The sequence below is a fragment of the Phaethon lepturus genome, unplaced genomic scaffold (assembly GCF_000687285.1).
Source record: "Phaethon lepturus isolate BGI_N335 unplaced genomic scaffold, ASM68728v1 scaffold5927, whole genome shotgun sequence".
NCBI lineage: Eukaryota > Metazoa > Chordata > Aves > Phaethontiformes > Phaethontidae > Phaethon > Phaethon lepturus.
In genome coordinates, this window is record NW_010551034.1 from 46,663 (window position 1) to 65,674 (window position 19,012).

At 42.4% G+C, this 19,012-nt stretch overlaps 2 protein-coding genes across 2 annotated transcripts in view; one reads left to right on the forward strand and one right to left on the reverse strand.

Annotated features, from left to right (window-relative positions):
• Positions 1 to 234, forward strand: part of REP15 (RAB15 effector protein) — an 895-nt gene extending 661 nt beyond the window's left edge. Inside the window, 2 exon segments of the mRNA XM_010290727.1 lie at positions 1 to 47; positions 49 to 234. The exon segment at positions 1 to 47 is cut by the window's left edge and continues 31 nt beyond it. Of these exon segments, the coding sequence (XP_010289029.1) occupies positions 1 to 47; positions 49 to 234 (233 nt within the window).
• Positions 235 to 6,001: 5,767 nt separating this feature from the next.
• Positions 6,002 to 19,012, reverse strand: part of LOC104623592 (NADH-cytochrome b5 reductase 3) — a 13,842-nt gene continuing 831 nt past the window's right edge. The window contains exons 2-9 of the mRNA XM_010290728.1: positions 18,862 to 19,005; positions 16,212 to 16,284; positions 13,552 to 13,658; positions 12,080 to 12,209; positions 10,334 to 10,417; positions 10,111 to 10,196; positions 7,738 to 7,837; positions 6,002 to 6,174 (exon numbers count right to left, since the gene is read on the reverse strand). Coding sequence (XP_010289030.1) covers positions 6,002 to 6,174; positions 7,738 to 7,837; positions 10,111 to 10,196; positions 10,334 to 10,417; positions 12,080 to 12,209; positions 13,552 to 13,658; positions 16,212 to 16,284; positions 18,862 to 19,005 — 897 coding nt within the window. The remainder of the gene's footprint in view (positions 6,175 to 7,737; positions 7,838 to 10,110; positions 10,197 to 10,333; positions 10,418 to 12,079; positions 12,210 to 13,551; positions 13,659 to 16,211; positions 16,285 to 18,861; positions 19,006 to 19,012) is intronic.

Consider the following 19,012-nt stretch of genomic DNA (forward strand, 5'->3'; position numbering starts at 1 on the left):
CCAGTACTGACAGCTTCCTGCCCACAAAAGACAGAGAGAACTGCCTCGGTGCAAAAAAACAAACCAAAGGAGTTGGGCAACGTGTACATAAAGCTTTCTGTAAACTGCTGGTTAAAGCAGCGGCTCCAGAGGCTGCGTGGGGCTTGGCTCTGCTGCTCTTGCTTTTCTTCTCGCACGCCATTCCCTCCACCCCCTTATTTCCCACCTTCCTCTCCGCCCATTGCGTTCCCTTAGCTTCTGCAGCAGCCAGGCTGAGTCAGTCTCTCCAGGTTTTAAAACAACAGGACGTACCTGCCAGAAAACTGTGTTTATAGAAGGCACGTCATTTTTCCAGAACATTTTGTTCGCCAGACATTAAGTCTTGGCTGGAGCTGATGAAAGCTTTGTCGCCCTGAGCCTTTGGGAGGTCGGGGTAGATTTGACTCACAGCCTTTGTTTACTGTGTGGCAGATTTTTCTTCTGTAATTGTAGATTGAGTCTGTAATAAAGAAAATGTACCGGTGCTGGTTGGAAAATTTGCGTTGAGTGTGAAGGACAACACTAGGGCTTAAAAAACCTGCTGGTCTGGAGGTGTGAGCTGGTTCCCAATGAAGAGGAAAAGCCCTTCCTCGCGATGGAAATGGGCTGTATGAGAAACTGTTCATTTGCACCCATCCAAAGCAGATGGGTGCCAGGCTAGGGAAGGCATCGGAGCTGTGACAGAGGTGTAGGGGCAGGGTTGGTCCCAGCTGCAAAGCCAGTTCTTGCTGAGGGGCTGTGTCAGGTCACGGTGTGGCAAAAGGCAGGGGCAAGTGATAAAGACTTGGGGAAAATCAACAAAAACCTGGTCCTGGAGATGCTGGTGGGAGTGTTTGCTTTTCAGGGCAGCAGAGGCAGCTCCTGACCACTCGTGCCAGGGAGCAGAAGTCTGGAGGAGGCAAAATTATTTCACTTTGAATTTGTTTTCAGTAGTTTAGGACCCAGTTGCATTTATGGACTGATTTATTCCAGTTCTCTCAGCTTTTAGTGGATAAAGTGAGACTTTCGAGTTGCACAATTGTAATTACTTTCTTTCAGCTGCTGTTAACCAGTGAAGGAAGACCTAATCAGTTTTCAAACTGGTAAACTCACTTTGTTTACAGCTCTATCTGAATAGTTCTAGCAGTGCAAAACTAAGTCCTCTGCCTGTAGCTTTCTTATAATTTTATTCATTTTATTTAAAAGAATTAATTTCAAAAGCTCATTCATATTTTACGATTGGAGTTATAAGATGGGGCAGCCACAGCTGAGAAATAAAGGCTGTTATTTACACAGCCATTAAAAAAAAAGGGTATAAAGAAGCTGCAGCATCAGTGCCAGAAGTGTTTGCAGCTTTCCATGGTGTAGGTGCAGGGGCTGAAAGGTGAACCAAAATAAAAACAAAAAGATGCAGAGAACTGCAAAATTTTTTTGCCGCGTCACAAATGTAGCTGGGTATCGTGAAGGGAGGCCTTTTAGCTTTGAAATAGTTCACTGAGATACAGTTGTTTTTAAAGAGCTGGTGTTAACTCTATTTTTGTGTGTGTAGCAGGGGTTTGGTGGGACAGAAGGGATAGTTCTGGTGTTTTACACAGAAAAATGTGCATAGCTGTGGGGCTCTGTGCAGAGAGAGCTCTACAGTCATTCAGGAGCGTTGGGTGGTTTGGGGGTTCTTTTGCCTGTTCAAAGTAATACCATGACCAACACTACGGCTGGGATTGATTGGTTTTTAAAAGGCAAGCAGAAAAGCTTTAATTTTGCATTAAATAATTGGTATCTTGTAATTAGTGTGTGTGTCTCCAGCGATTTCCTATAGTGAATGCTGTCTCTCTGAAAACTGGTTGGGCTTTTTACTTCGGCTGTTTTGCATGCTTTTTCAGCGTTGGAGAGGGAAGGGGAAATCAACATGTCTTGACTTCAGTATTAATCGAGTTTGGACTATGGAAGTTACGCATCGGGGGCAGTTGCCCATTTGGTTCAAATCCTCCAAAGGGGCTCTGGCACCCCAGAGGTGTCACACGAGGTTGGTGCTCGGTCTGGGAGCCAGGGCGCATCGCCCCGGCTGCGCCACACTCTTCGCCTGGTTGCCTTGAGGGTTTTAGCTCAGGAGCCCGGGCCCTCAGCCATGGTGGGAGCTGGCCAAGACTCTGTATTGATACTGGTGAAGATGCACAATGAAGTATTTAATGATGTAAATTTGACTGTGCTTATTTATTCAGCCAAGCTGAGCTGGAGTCTTGGCTCAGGGGATGCACAGCTGTACCAGAGGCTTCTGTGACTGCACCTGCAGGGCTACCAGGGAAGGTGCTGACCTCAGGCAGTTTAATCCCATGGCATTTCTTGTAATAAGGTTAGTAAACGCAAAGTGAAGGGATTGTACTGGTTTGGCTGGGTTTTTTTCTTTCTCCTTTGGACATCATTTGCTAATGTGTAGTTTAGTGTAATGTATAGTTTGTATAGTTTATACTGTAGTTGAGCTGGAGAGCTCATGGAAGCGTAGCTCAGTGAAGAAAGGCTAGGGGCCGAGGAAGCTTGCAGCACTGCTGCTGTTGGCTGGTTAGCTTAGCCAGGTAGCTCTTCATAACAAGAACAAACAGCAGAACACCTCACCCCACCCTTTTCAAAGAAACTTCAATGTAAGAAGCACGATTAGCTTATCACAGGATACAGATATCCGCCCTACCTGGGTCCACCAGGAATTTCTGACTCAAGTAGAGGTGACCTGGGCCCTTGGTGTCAGTGCTTTATTATTCCAGGATGGCGTCTGGCGTAGCCCCCCGCCCCTTCTCCTCCCCTGTCGCAGGGGCAGCAGCGCAGGCTCCGTACCCCAAGCTACGCTCCATGGACGCTGCCTGGCAGAGGCCTTCAGCTGCAACTGTCCGAGCCCTCGGCCAGAGCCTGGCCCCTCTCCCGCCCTTCCTCCCTGGGTCATCTGTCACTAATGCACCTACTTTCTCTTCTGTCTCCCGCTCCTGCTGTACAGGCATTCCCCTTCCACTGCTAGCAAGGACTTTTTTGTTTCTACGGTTAGCTGAGCACAGGATGCTGCCTGATAGCATCCACCGCAAGCAAACAGCTGCAGCAGCGCGGACTTCGTTAAAGCCGCATACTTGTGGGCATTTGCTGCAAGTTGGTGCCTGCGTACGCCCCTAACAAACACCGCGGCTGGGAGCCAGGCTCTGCGCAGGGAGAAGAGCCTGGTGCAGATGTTTTCGGATCGTGCGGACTTCGTTAAAGCCGCATACTTGCGGGCATTTGCTGCAAGTCGGTGCCTGCGTACGCCCCTAACAAACACCCGCGGCTGGGAGCCAGGCTCTGCGCAGAGAGAAGAGCCTGGTGCAGATGTTTTCGGATCGATACACTGGGGTGCTGCATGCTGGCAGCAGTACAGCCGTAACAGAGTCCTGTACCCTCTGCCTGCGCACAGCAGTAAGTGAAGAGGACCCACCTCTGGTAACGCCGAGGCAGCAGCAGCCCTTTCAATTCTGCTTCTCTCAGGAAACGGTCCACAAAATGCCTTTCATGCAGGAGGTTCATGTCTCCCCAGCTGCTTTGTAACGTGGAGGTTAGCAGTACTCAGCATGTCCTGTCAGAAAACTGGAAGAATACTCGTATTTTCTTAATTGGCTCAAATGAAAAAAAAAAAAAAAGATGTAAAACCAACTTTTATCACTGACTTCTTTAAATGCTATAGTACAGAAGCATCAAGTAACAGGGATCGTGAACACCGTTTTGCTTCAGTAGATTATATAAAATCCCTCTATTTATTAAAAAAGCCTCATGTTCACAAGGAAGATGTACAAAATAAAGGTAAAAAGAGGAGATGATTGGTTTTCTCCCCATCACTCCAGAGACAGTTTACTCCTTGACTCAGCATCCACATATAGCACTTTTCACCAAAATCAAAAAAAGAAAGAGAAGATATAAGCACTTGAATAAACAATTCTAACAGGCTGGCTTGCTTTTTTTTTTTGAACCTTCACTTTATAGAGTGTTTTACAATTTTATAGTTTGTCTCTTATGAGAGTGAAGATGATGGGCTCGGTAACACACAGGTGATTCACCTGCAAGATACTTTATTTCTTACACAAACATGAAAGAAGCCAGTAATTTAATAAGCAAAGTAATACAAAACAGTTGATGTTTAATCAGCTACTTTTTTTTTTTACAAGAAAACTTCATTAAATACAACAATGAAAAAAATTTATGCATGTCCCACAGTGATATAAACCAGCAGCAAGATAATTTCTCTCGTCTTTCTGCTTTTTGCCTCCTAAAAAAGGAACTGAAAGTTACTTAAGTATTATTTGAACTTTGGAGCATAGTATTAAAGAACAAGTTTCAGAAGCGCACATCAAAAATTCAAGACTTCAGAGGCAAGCGTCTAATTAATAAAATTAATAACAGTATTATCCACTTGAGGTTCCTTAAATTAATGGTAGTATCATCTTTTTCTCCTTTTAGAAGATTAATTTTCAGCATGAATTCAGTAAGTGCACAGTAACCCACCTCTTGTTGTACAGGCACAAAAGAAAACACTACAAGCTATAACCTCAAATACCTACCCGAATCTTTAAAAAAGTGGTATTATACACTGACACTTGTCGCTAACTAGCCATCCACATGACTTCATATAATTACTACATCCTTTCGGTCACTCTGATTTCATCACCAGAACAAGATTTTTAGTTTCATAGATTCCTTGCAGGACAGCTCTAATCTCAGCAGCTTCTGAGTTGTTTAGAAGCAGAAGGTTGGGCATGCAAGATGCCTTAAGTTTCCCAAAGACTTGGTAAAAGGCTGCTGTAAAAAACCCATAAAAATCAGAGCTATAGTAAACAGTGTCTAAGAAACAGTTTTAGATTCAGTGAGACATCGGAATTTGCTGTCAGTTTGGTGACTTAAGGCTGTTCCTATACATCCTTAACCAAGCAAAGCCCTTTGGAGCTTTGCCTGAGCAAGACACAAAGGCAAGTCCCCTGACTCTATGCACACCGCAGCGGAAGCTGGGCTACCTACTGAACCCTCCCATGGCAAGGAAACCTGAGCTCCCTTTGTTCCACATCGATCTCTAGGAAACGGGAAACTAAAACTAGATCCAGTTTTCACCCAGCATTTTTTTCACTGCACAGGACATGCAGAACAACTGCCTTCATACTTCCTATGGCACCATCTGCTATTTAAAAGTAAATACAAAAGCTAGTATTTTTTTTTCAGTATTCCACACACATACAAGCAAAAAATTCCAGCTATTTGTGGAACAGCGCACAAAGCTGCCTGCTTTCTGTAGTTCCTTTCATTGACCAGGGATGAGAACCATGACCAGCTGGAAAAGTGTTTGTATTTAAGAGAGGCTATTCCAAAGTTCAAAGGAAACAAATCTTGTATTGCTGTCTACCCCTCTGTTTTGATTAAAAATGCAATGCAGCTTGAACAACTTCAGTCATAAATAGTTAATTGTCATCCTTCAACTGAACAAGCATCTTTAAGCTTCTGATGTTGCAAAGATCAGGCGAACACTCCTGGCCCTCATACTGTAAAAGCTCTGTAAGGATTAAAATTTGGCATAAGCAAGGTGAATGATCCAGCACATTCTATGTATTTTCATACTTTGTACTGAATAAAATACTAGGTATGCACAGTGTTAGGAAGTAGAATATTACTGCCATTTGATTATGGTGCTAAGAAGTGTAAACGAGTATTTACTGCCCTAAGCAGCTATACTGTCCTCCGCTGAGATGGAGTATACGAGTACAATATAGCCAAGCACTAGGCATCACTACCTTTCCACAATACAGTTGTTTCTGTGCAACGTACAGTACAGTTTTAGTACAGTTAAGCTTAAGTGTCTTAACTTGCCAGACATTCAGAAAAAATAATGCATTTTTAATGTAAATGTAGCTCCCCAGCACTGTGCATCAGCCATCTCTGTAATTTTGTCCTGTTCCCCATTAAATGTTTTTTTCTTTCCTTCTATACAAGACTGCTGAATTATCAGTCTTCTTTAGAAGGAGAACCTCATGTCCTTGGTGTAGCCCAGTTTGTCCAGGTTGGGAATGCAAGCATACTGGATCATTGGAGGAGGTCCACACATAAGGATCAGAACATCGTTTTGAGGTGGTGGCAGGTGGTCTCTGATCATCTCTTGGTTCACAAATCCTTGGCTGTAATCCCAGTCTGTTAAAAAAGTGAAAGTAGGGGAAGGGGAACAAGGGAAAAAGGAGGAAAAGACAGATACAAATCACTTTAGAATGAAGGGTGGGGGTTTGGGGCTTTTTAGTAACATTCTGGAACTGTAGCATTTGTACAGACCACTCACATTAGTGTCCTCAACACTGTTATGCTACATGGAAAGACTGCCACCTCTGCTTTTAAGATACAAAACAATGAAGAAAACAAGGACTAACTTTTAATAAAGCTTGCTAAAATCCCCAAGGAACTCTCAAGCAGAGCTGTGAACAGAATGTGAATCTCTTCAGCTCCAGCACTGTGAAATAACAACATCCATCCTCCTCACCCCACTATTTACAAGTTCAGAAGAGGAAATCTAGCTGATGAAGTTGTTCCTGGCTGGAACACTCCCAGTGCTAATCGGTTAATACTAGGATTCAGGTTTGCCTATATCACATCCCCAGCCCTGGATGCAAAAAGCTGCTGACCCAAACCTTTGGGCACAGTAAGACTTGAGACATTTGTCTCCCACAGATTATCAAAATATTCCCAGTTTTGGTCTTGTTTCATATATGGTGGTGAAGGTCTGCAGAACAGTGTTGAGGGGGTTGAAGGAGGAACTTTTATCACAACTGCTAAGATCAGTTCACAATTCACAAAGAAAAGGAACAGTGATCAGAAATTCCGGGAGAACATTAATTGCAGAAGATGACATGACAGCAATACAATGTGGGGACTGCAAGGCCCTTCCCCTGACCCTACCGGAGGAGTAGTCTTGGTCACAAGGTAAGAGAAGCCATATAGTTTTCCCTTCTCTGCCCCAAAGAGCGTGATCTATCCTGATGTGGATGGGCATGACAAGGAATGGTAAGAAAGGAAAACAACAAGAAATGACACAGAAACTATTGAGACTTTTCACAACGGCAGTAAACATTTAGCCTTTTCTTCCTCAAACTCGCACAAGCTGAGGGAGATACATTCAGCTAGCTCATCCTCTCACCTAGACCAGCCAACTGTATCACATTATCTTTAAAACTGGACTGCAGCAAGCTGGAACAGTATTTTCATTGAGAAACACTGTTAATAACAAAGGCAGTTCCGTTGCCTAGGAAAAAGATCAGCTACCATGAACTGCCATACGATGACAGGTAGGTAGGAGTCTGCACTTGGTCGCATCTCCATGAGATACAGTGCCTCCGACACTCCCACCACAGCTGCATTAATGCATGCTCTAAAGACAAGACAGTAAGGTAAGATGCTACCGCTATGTCTGTGGGGAAGGAGGAAGGAAGGTCACCTTGGATCAGAGTAAACAATGGTAGATATGCAGGTGTAGTCATGGGCGGAACATTGCACTACCATTCACCTGAGGCGAGCTGTGGAAACACCGCATCTAGAGTTTCTGTGCATCAGCGTGTGAAGGATGATACTACGGGATGCATTCGGACACAATTCATTAAGCAAGAAAGGAGCCAAAAAATATGCATATGACATGGCATGCCTCCTGTCAAACACATGTATTAATACTCATAACTTAAGCTTCAGTGGAAGTAGCATGTTAGATCTTACTTTCAGGTGCTCTGTCCAGCGTGTACCAAAACTTAAAGCGACCGGGATTCTGAACCTGGATCTCCTCTAGCTCGGAACGTAACAGGATATCCTTCTCGGACTGCAGGGTAAGGAAAACAATGATTACGCTCGGCATTTGAGTGCAGCCCTCAGATGACCACAGAACATTAGCTACTCTACCGCCCTGTGAGATAGAACAGATTATTCAGCTCTGTTTTACAGGCTGAGGAGAGCAAACACAAGTTATTTCCATGACTATCTTTGGCAGAGCTAATAAAAAGGTTAATAACTTTCACAAATCCTGACCATGTAATGACTTCCCTTAAAAAAAAAAATAACACAAAGCAAAACCTGTAGCAAAACACAGAATCTTCACTTGTTCAGGAAATTAGTGGTAGCATCAGAAGAGTAAAGCCCTCTTTTAGGACTCCTATTACAAAAGCAACTTTCATCAAAAAAGTAACCATGACTGCACACAAGTATCTCCCTGCCCCTCCATACTCTGCTGTTCAGTCAGGAAAATGCCAGGTTTTTCACCTTTGCCATTTCAAATTTCATCAGCATTGCCATAAGGATATTGCTTGGTTTTTAAACAGGATGTGGAATAAACAACCAAAAGGGTATCGAGTTATGATTGGAACAACAAACATTACCCAGGGTATCAAGTTCTGCTCCTCCCTGATGCAACATCATTGAAGGCCAAAAGAAAGCCTTATTCCCATAAGAGCAGCTGCGGTTTGGGAAAGAGGGAAAAGGGTAGAGACTAAAAGTGGTACCATCCTCTGCAGCCTTCGTAATTTGGCACTGAGGACACCACTATGTCTGTAACTGTGAGGCTAAGGAGGAATGTGCCAGCAGCTATTGTCGAGAAGGTGCCTATTTCTGGATCTGCAGTCGCATGTGTTCTAGAAAAGCTATTACTGGGTCTGACCAACTCAAAGCATGCTCGTCAGAAGCACAGTATGAGCCCACATACATTGTCATCTGCAATCCAACACAGCTCTTTCAGAAGGGCCAAAACAAAAGATCAGCAAAACACACGTTAAAAAAAAATATTCTAAAACCTTTTAAAATACTAAATACTAAAAAACATCTGGTCTGCAGGCTTTTCCGACTGACCATTTGTCACAAGGCTGCTTTATATTTGTGCAGTTACTGAGTACAAAGACTCTTTAAAGCCAAGGATTGATGTTTACACAGGCTGTTGCTAATAAATACACAGGCAACTGTTCCCCAAGCCCTCCCTGCAAGAAGCAGTAGGTTTTCTAGGTTGCTAAAACAGCTCTAGCCCTGTATTAGTCATTCTGAATTACTCATAGCAAATCCTGGCCTTCCTGCCCTGATACCAACTGCACTTTATGCCAGCACCTAGTGCTCAGCAGAGACTAGCTGCTGCAGCCACACCAGCAGGGCTCTTGAGGAGGTCTTACTGTAATAAAGCATCAGAATGGGGCATCTGTTGGCACTTCTGTGTAAAAAAATCTTGGTTTATAATTCAGATATGGTACAAAGGAAATGAGAACATACTGAGTATCAAGAGAGGACTGACAGAGGAGAGCCTAAAGAAGCTAAAAAACACAGGTATGAAGTGAGGTTTACCACAAATAATGGCTCATAATCCAGAAACAAATATTCATTATGATGCAGAAACTTAGAAGCAAAAGGATTAACACCAGAAGAACATCAGGCAAAGAAGGAGCATTGCAGTTCAGCAGCACACCACCATTTGGGTTGCCTGGTCATCCAAGAAATCTCTATCATCGCAAGGATTCCATGGATGAGAGATCTTCCCTTTGTCCAGCACGGCAGTGTGATACACCTCAAAGAGCAACAGAAATGCATGAAGAACTGACAGAGGGAATGGAAATGAAAGGAGACAGCCATGTAGACTCACACCTCCAGAGCTGAGGGAGGTGCTGGAGACCACTGTTAAGTTTAGCCTCACCTAGGGTGTCCTCAAGCAGAAAGATTCCACATACAAACCCTGCTGGGGATTTACAGTTGCTGAAGGAGACAAATGTCGGCCTCTTTCATGCTTCCACTAAGAGAGCCAGCTCTGAAAATCTGCCCAAAACATCAACAAGTTGCACAAAAGAGTGCAGAGTTTCAAAACATTTACAAACTGGATTAGAAACAGTGCAATGAGACACAGGAAAGCCAGCGTTAGGTGGGAGGAAAGGGGCATTTCTGTAGTAACACTAAAAAACCAATTCATTATAGTGCCTTTACATGGGAAGTTTTCAACACTTCAGTTCACTTTCCCCCTCAGCATTTGTATTTCTGTACCAGGCTTTCTCAGCAAGAATTTCATTTGCTGAGTGGAGTTCTGTCAGTTAAATAAAACTTTATAAACAGAAAAAAGGACAGAATTACCTGATTAGCAAACAGTAGCTGACAAACGGTAGGGTCATCTTTGTCTTTCATGATTGCTCGAATGATCTGCAGCATAGGTGTTATCCCTGAAAGGGAAAGGCAAGTCAATGACGCGAGAATGCAATGGAGCAAAAGAAAGCGCAAGTGAGCACGTGAGACAAAATATGAACAAAGACACCTACCAGCTGTCAGAAACCAAGGATGAATCTTTATATATACGTACCAGTCCCACCTGCAATCATCCCCACATATTTCGCTTTCTTAGTAACTGGTTCTGCTTTCTTTTCAGGCCGAATAGCAAAGTTGCCTGAAGAGAGAGGAAGAGAGAGATGGAAAACAATGACAAAAGCAGGAAACGGCGCCTGTGATCCCTTCCAGCATGTTCAGCTAATTGACTTGGTTTCAGCCCTGTCACCCTTCCCCCTCCGTAAAGCAGGAGCAGGAAACAAAGCTGAAGATGCCACGAATTATAACAAACCTTGAAAGATGATTAGATTAAGACACGTGATGGTAACATCAGACACTGACCTGGGTTATTACTCTTGACTATAGCATGAAGCCATCACTACCTGTGTTTCTATTTGCTCACATCCCGTACCCCCAGTGATATTCAGAAGCCCAGGTTCTGGAAATGGTTCTACACAAACAAATTAATCTGCTCAGAGAGTTTATTTACCTCATGCAGATTATTTTAAGGGAAAACCTGAAATATGCAGGGTGTATTTTTTTGTGTATATAGATCTCCTTTTTTTGAGCCGATATGCCAGTTTCAGCCAAATCTGACAGAGAGTTTGAAATTGCCCCTTGATCCAGGATAACATGAACACAACATACAAAGCTCTGGAGAACCACGTGTCTGAGTTCTGTCACTCACAAAACTGCCAGAAGGTTTTAGTGACATATTTGTGGCTGCACTATATTTTATATTCGCATGAAAGTACTTCCTACTGCTAAAGTTCATTTTCACATGGGAAATTAGCATTGGACAAGTGCAAATACCCAGTGTTTTTATCAGTGTATAAACTATGTCCATACAAGCAGGGAGAGAATTTCCTTCTTTGAGAACAGTATCAATAACAAGCACTTCTATAGTCAAGGAATAATCCCCCTCAGGATGGCCGTTGACTTCATTAAGACACTAGAAATTTCTTTCGTGCAGAGATGCCAACAACAGAAAAGAATCCCTGTGTCTAATGGGAGAGGGTGAGTATATTGAGAGTACCAGCCTGAGTAATAAATAGAGGTGATTGATAGCTAAAGTTCAGTTCACGCAGTACGTGTAATCAAAACATAGCCACAGAGATTCTGCCCCTCTATTCTGCTCTGGTGAGAGCCCACCTGGAGTCCTGCGTCCAGCTCTGGAGCCATCAGCACAGGAAAGACATGGACCTGCTAGAGCGGGTCCAGAGGAGGGACATAAAAATGATCAGAGGGATGGGACACCTCTCCTGTGAGGACAAGCTGGGAGAGTTGGGGTTGTTCAGCCTGGAGAAGAGAAGGCTCTGGGGAGACCTTCTTGCAGCCTTCCAGTACCTAAAGGGGGCTTAGAAGAAAGATGAGGACAGACTTTTTAGCAGGGCCTGTTGCGACAGGTCAAGGGGTAACAGTTTTAAACTAAAAGAGGGTAGAAATATCAGACCAGATATAAGGAAGAAATTTTTTACACTGAAGGTGGTGAAGCACTGGCCCAGGTTGCCCAGAGAGGTGGTAGATGCCCCATCCCTGGCAACATTCCAGGTCAGGTTGAACGGGGCTCTGAGCAACCGGATCTAGTGGAAGATGTCCCTGCTTACTGCAGGGGGGTTGGACTAGATGGTCTTTAAAGGTCCCTTCCAACCCAAACTATTCTATGATTCTACAAAGACTTGAACCCAGCTGGAAAAAACTGTGATGAGTATTACTACTACTTTATAATGTTTTTTCTGTATTGTTTACTCTGGATAAATTACATCTTCTGAGTCAGCCTTGCCTTTTCCTTTGTAGACAAGTAGGCCACTTGGTCCTCTGAAGTCAATAGTATCCCCGATTTTCAGGCTGTCTAAGTATTGAGACATCTTCCCTCCATCAGGAAACTTCGGATGGACACCTCTAAAGTAGATCTATTAAAAATAACAATGAAGCAAATAATCTTACGGCTCAAAGATGAGCATTTGCCCTTCAAATATTTAGGTACCCATACTCCTCATGCTAAGAACACAATTACTACATAAAGAAATACTACCAATGTAGATTTGACTGGCAATAAGAGAGAAGCACGAGTTTTCTGAAAAATATTAAAATGCTACTCTTGTCCCAATTTTTATCAGACTGGACACAGACTGGCAGTTTCTCCATCATATTTCTGTAACATAGAAAATGTTTCTAAACAAGCAACATGATTTACATCCAAGGTCAGAAGGGGAAAAAAAGGAGGGGGGGAAAAGTCACTGTGATTTCAAACAGAAAAACTTCTAAGAAAGATCCCTGACAGCTCAGCTGCAAACAGATATATACCTAAACCTTCTTCTTGGGATGCCAACTGTTTGCACCTCAAGATTAGAGTAACAAAAAAGTGGATATCAACTAACTGAATACTCAACCATTCACCAAGAGGTATCAGTGGGTGTAGAGACATCACTGGAACTGTGCTGGGTTTTTTCTTTTAAATCACATGGGTGTGAAAAAGTTCAAGCTGAGACTAGCTACAGTTTTACAAGAACAGCATCATTTGCATGCATGGAGAGCCACACTGGGAAGAAGGAGTTTGTGAAACATTTCTATCTGATGTCAAAGATTTACATTTTTCCCTTGGCATGTCTTCAGCGTGCAATGTCATGGTAATGAAGGTAAGTAGGTAGTAAAAGGCAAATTCACATCTAGTTTCACAATATATGAATAAAGTGCTATTAGTTGTAAAGAAGAAAAAAACTTAAGAGTAAAATTCTAAGAGGAAATCCACTGCAGATATCCAGGTTTTAAATTCCTGTCAGCTTTAAATACATTTGCTAAAGTACATTATCTCAAGACTGAAAATCACATTCTTGCCAATTAAGTCAGTCATTCACACTGTCTGATCAGTAGCGATAATGATCACTGCTCTTAATGATCATAATGACCATATTACACTAGCTTCAGAAGCAGCTGACAGTTCAGGCAAGGTTAATTCCTTATTTCAGAAGGATTAAAAATGTGTGTGAGCATCTGCAGGTCTATACAGATTTTGGAAAATTGCAGTATGCAAATACAGAAAATTATGCAGCACCTCATGAGACACAGTCCCTAAAAAGTGCCTGCAAAATGCATATGGATTGTAGGTAACTGCAGATCACTTGTTACAATAGTGGAAGCCTGCAATAGCACATACCTGAACAGAAGCCCACACATCAGACTTCATATGGCACTGCAAACATAAAGGTGGGCTCAGAAGTTGCCCAGCCTGGTAAAAGAGCGTGATATTCTCACCTTGACAACAAGATCCACAAAGCCCTTGTCATCATCACTGGAAACTGGAGTGTAAGGTCGAACAACCAGAGCTCCATCAATCCGTGCAGACAGGTAGATATGCTGTCCTGTACAGAGGGAAGAAAAAAAGCAATTTGCTTTCAAAAGATTTTTCTTTCAGTGGATGTACTGAGTTGGCATGGACTGCAAACACAGTCTCAAAGTTCTTCTAACTACCTTGCTTTGGGACACCATTTTTTCCTCTTCCAAAATTTTCCTGACATTGTAACACCTTGCCAGAGTTGTTAACCATTCACAGATTCTACCTTCTATTACCTTCTATTCTAGAAGGTAAACAACTCTGCTGCTAATTTTATGTGTCAATCATATCTGTTCTGACAGCTTGATGCATTACATTTACCAAAGCCCTAACTGTATGTGAGATCTTGCAAAAGATGTGATTTGTCTCTCCCATACAAGCAACTAAAAAGGACCCAGGAGGGGAACACTGACAAGTGCTTGTTCACACTTCTTTATTAACGTATTAGTTATACACTGTTACAGTTTAGTTACAACTTAGTCTATAGCTGTTCTTACTTTGACCACAGATCGCTCATATCTACCAGGTCTTCCAGCTGCCATTGCTAAGGCTGCCTAGACATAAAGCACTTTTCTAACCCTGCTATTCCTCCAGCTTAACATTTTAATGCAGTGATCACGTTTCAATCTGTCACATGTTCACTGAACTCTTTACAATAGTTTCTTTTCTCAATGTCTATGTTTTTGATTAAAAAAAACCACTGGAATTAACTCCTTTCCTATACCTGAAGGTTTTGCTATAAAATTCCAACACCGCGAAGAGACCCAAGTGAAGAATACCTAGGGAGGGATTTGGCTTTTGTTATTTTATTACCACTAGGTCAACAGAACAAGCTATCTCAAGATGAATGCAGCTCTGCAAAGACAGTGCAGCTCCTCTGCCTGTTACAGGAACACAAAGAGAGGATTTTACCAGGAGCCGGTTTGCCAAGCTGGAGGGGCCACTGAGGTAAAGCAGCGGATGAATGAAGATGTGCTACCTGGTGACTTGGGAAATGAGCAACCATAACTCACTTGAAGCTGCACACAGACGTAATGCAAGGGTGATTCAAGTAACCTTCTCAGCAAAGCCTACACACATCTGGTAGCGCATGTTTCCTGCTAGGGAAGACCCGAAGGGAGCTGCAGCAGCAGCCTCCCACTCCTCCTCCAGGCAAGGGGTGGCCTCGCCACCCCCTCCTCCAGGAACAGACCTATGGTGACAGCTGCAGACTGTGAACCTGGACAGATGGGACCGTTGTTGGGGCATGTCTCCACAAGAATTGGTACAAAACCAAAAAAGGTGCTCCTCCCAAAGGGAAAACATGCCTTATGCTGTTACTTGATAGAGCTTTAGCCAGCCCTGCAGGACAGCAGCTGTCAGCCTCTGCGTGGGGCACACATAATGCCACTCTCCCTCAGTGTGAATCGTGTTTTTTTGCGTAACGCTCCAGCTGCTGGTAAAAGCAAAATACTGGTGCTGTACTAAACATGCAGAGTGCATGCCAGTGTCTATCCCATGGCCGCCAAGCCTGCTGCTCCCAGCTGTTCTTAACCACCCTCACCAGCTTTCAGCTCTTTTCGCTTCCCAAGCCTCACCAAGTAAACCACTCCCTCAGTCACCCACAGGTGAGCCTGTGCGGAGCACCTTTGGGGGCATGGCTATGCTGCTCCCGGGATCGTGCTGGGCCAGGCACACGCCTTCTCGGACTATGCTGAAGCAACTGGCTGATTTGCCCTGACCTTACTAAAACACTGGAGGAAGCCATGCCACCCAGCAGGCCAAATTCACCCCAGATGGCTTCCCTTCTGTTAGGGTGTAGGACAAGGACAATCACAGAGGTGAGACAGCTCACTCCAAAATGTTCATTTATGGGCAAGGGAGCAAAACTGGCTTTGCCCTCATGGCTACTTAACAGGATCAAAAGAATAATACACCCCAAACAAGGGGGAACCTAAACATTATGGACTGTAATGCTGGAAAGGTGCTGAGGACTACCACGAAGCACCTGATCCACAGATCATTGCAACAGGTTGTTAAAGCAGAAGTCCCTATTAAACACAAGTCACAATTAAATGCTCTTTATATAAGCAGTAGGAAACAATAGCGCTAAGCTATTATGGAAGGCAACATGGCACATAGCAAGGCCTAAGGAAACATCTACCCCAGGGTGATTAAGAAGTTCCATGAGACTGGCTACAAATTCCAAAGTGAGCAGATCATCTGGTAAACCGCATGTGTTAGAGGAGAAGTAGCTGAGAGCACTGCCTCAGGGGACGGAAAGGGACCACAGAGACCAAGCACATGGGAATAACACACACTGGGAAGTTGAGACTGGAAAAATACAAGTATAGACCAGTGTTTGTTTCTACTGTCTTCACAGAAACAAGCTGCATATATATCATCTGCAAGTACACAAGATTTCAGACCCTGCAGATGACTCACAGCACGAGGATAATCATGCGAAGCTCTAAATACCAGCTCAAGCCATGAGGACAGTATTCAAAATTCAACAGTCCAAAACAGGAAAAAAATCCCCATAAAATGTCTTAACAATATAATTGACACTGCTTGGATCTCAGTAAGGAAAGACAGAACGTACCTATAGGGAGACCCAGAACGTGATCTATGGAAGGGAGAGCAAATCGAAATCTTCTTGTGTCATGACTAACTTCCTGAAAGACGAAAATAAAAAGATTAATCAGTGATGTTGTTGGGATTTAATGTTTGTGATTTCACTTGTAAAACCAATATGCTACTCTGGTTTCATGCAGGATTATATTCTTGGGGGAGAGCAGCATCCTAACTGAAATTTTTGCATAGTGCAAATATGAACTCCTCTAAACATGGCAATCATGCAGAGGTCAACTTTTCATTCAAACTCCCTGAAAACTTATCTCAAAATATTTTAGAAGTAATATAGAAGTAAAAATAGAAATAAAAGAGACAAATGCAAATACTGTTTTGATATATATTTAAATGTGAATAGCAAAACTTAATAAGATACTCATATGCAGATTAAGACTAAACGATAACTTTCTAAATAGTACAAACATTTACACTGCCTTCTGTGAGAAGGCCACAAGATAAAAATCAATCAGTTCTTCAATTCTCATTTAAAGTTTAAATGTGTAGAAGTTCAAGGCCAAAAAATTTTTAATTTGTTGTCTCAAAATCAGATTAATTAACGTTTTCAATGTAGAAGATGATTTCAGAAAAAGTAGTCGATGTCAAGAAGATTAGGATGTAGAAACCTTGTCTCCTTTTCTATGCTAAGAGCCTTAAAAATATTTTCCCCCAAAAATGAATTAATCCTTAATTAAAATTGAAAAGAGCACTCCATTTTTAAAAAAGCTTTATTATAAAATTATGACTATTTATGCAGTCCAGCTGGGATAATTATTCAAACCTTTTACTAGGAAAGTCATACGTTGAATAAAATTTTGGTAATGGGAAAATAAAATGTTATTTCTTATACTATGTAAGTTTTACCTCTTAAAAAAAATCAGGTCATATTCATGGGATTAAAAAAGACAGCAAAAAGGACAGAAAGAAACAGCATACAGCCTAGTGCCTCATCCATTTACTTTCTTTTTTTAAAGCCCTATGGGACATAATATCCCTTCGAGAGAAAATATCATAAACATCCTCTAAAATATTGTCACCCTTTTTTTGTTTGTTTTTTTGTTTTTAAAGTAACCAATGGAGATGGATTTCTTTCTCATCACAGTTCATCTAGTCTTACGAGTTCTGGTCACACCGATGAAATTTTCTTCACAATAAATCATTTTAAGGTAAATGCTGAAGAAAGAAGGGAACTGAGTGGCAGTGTAAAAAGGACTTCTCTGTACTTATGTCTATTCAGGAGCAGTAACTGCCATTGAAAATTCCACTAGAAAGACAGCTAACATGGATGTAACGCTGCTGCTCTCACACTGACCGCAGCTGTTTCTGAAAATTACAGCACCAGCTTCACTACTTCAAACTTGCATTTTGCCAATAATCCTTTATTTCAAGATGCTGCCTTTAATAGCATGCAGAAAGAACAAAGTTCTGAATTCCCAGTTAATCATCTCATCAATTAAAGTTGAGATAGCTTAGTCAAAGGTATCTGAACACAAGTATTTTGGTGCATCACAAGAGACAATTGTCAGAAACACTAAAAGGCTCAAGAAATTCCTAGTACCTAGATCAGCATGCCTACGCCTTGCAGACCTCGTGACAAAGTGGGGAGTATATAATAATAACGTTGTTGCACTACACATGGGAAATAAATGCAGTAACTAAACATGGGAAACGAATTCAGTAATGCCGCCCAGCCCAAGCCATGGGGAAGTTTTCAGTTCCCACGAAACCAGGATTCAGATTGACAGTAATAATTTTCTTCCACAGACCGACCAAATGAAAGCCAAGCTATCAGTGCACTCTGTATACCTCAGACAAAGCTCTGTTCTAGTCCGAAGTCCTTTTCATCAAAACTCTTCTGATAACTTTCTGACTAGCTCATTGAATTAAAAAATGAACACTAAAAATATCTTCAGGTGTGACTTCACACCTCAAAAGCCAAGATTTCTATCTCATGCATTTGATGGTGAATTTATCCAAAGGAAATTTGGACTTTTCACCTTTTGTGGCTTTGGTCTCCTTCCCACAAGCTGAGTTACAAACTTCTGATAGCAAGATCCACCCACGAAAGGGTCACAACTTTCCTCTGAAAAGCCGGTTGAGCAGCCCAGGAGGTACAGAATAGCTTTTACTTTTAAAAGACAGAAGGAGAAGCAGAGGCTGCTCCAATACTGTCAGGACTACACCATTTAAACACCTTTCTTCCTGTAATACATTAGAGTACATAAATACAATAAGAAGAATCAGTATTAACATACTTTTGACAACTACTATGCTGAATGCTACTGACCATGAAAAAACTGCCGCCTCTGCCTGATAGCATAACTTCTGTCTCATCGCTAATCCAGTAGTGCAGAGTTTAGGAATTTCTGCTGATGTACTCCATGACATGAGACACACATGACAAACTACGAGCTTGGTCATTTCTAAAGCAGCATTCTTCACTCTTGCTTGGAAGCAAGCTGCTTGCAGAACTCTGTTATACTAGGCAAGGAGCATTTATAAAGAAGTCTTTTCCTTAAAATACAAATATTTGCCCTGCTGCAACATTAACCAAGATTTAAGAAGCTATAAGCATTTCACAGTATCCATGGAGAGGTCATGCTCAGCACTGTACCTGCTCTTACCTCCTTATCAATCAGCCTCAATGCATACTTCAGTTCAGGATCCTTCAGAGTAATCGCAGGACGGGGATTCCCGAAAAGCCTCAGGATGGTAGTGTAAATTAGCCATATTGGGTATGTCACAACCCGACCCAACTGCAGCAATACAGAAAGA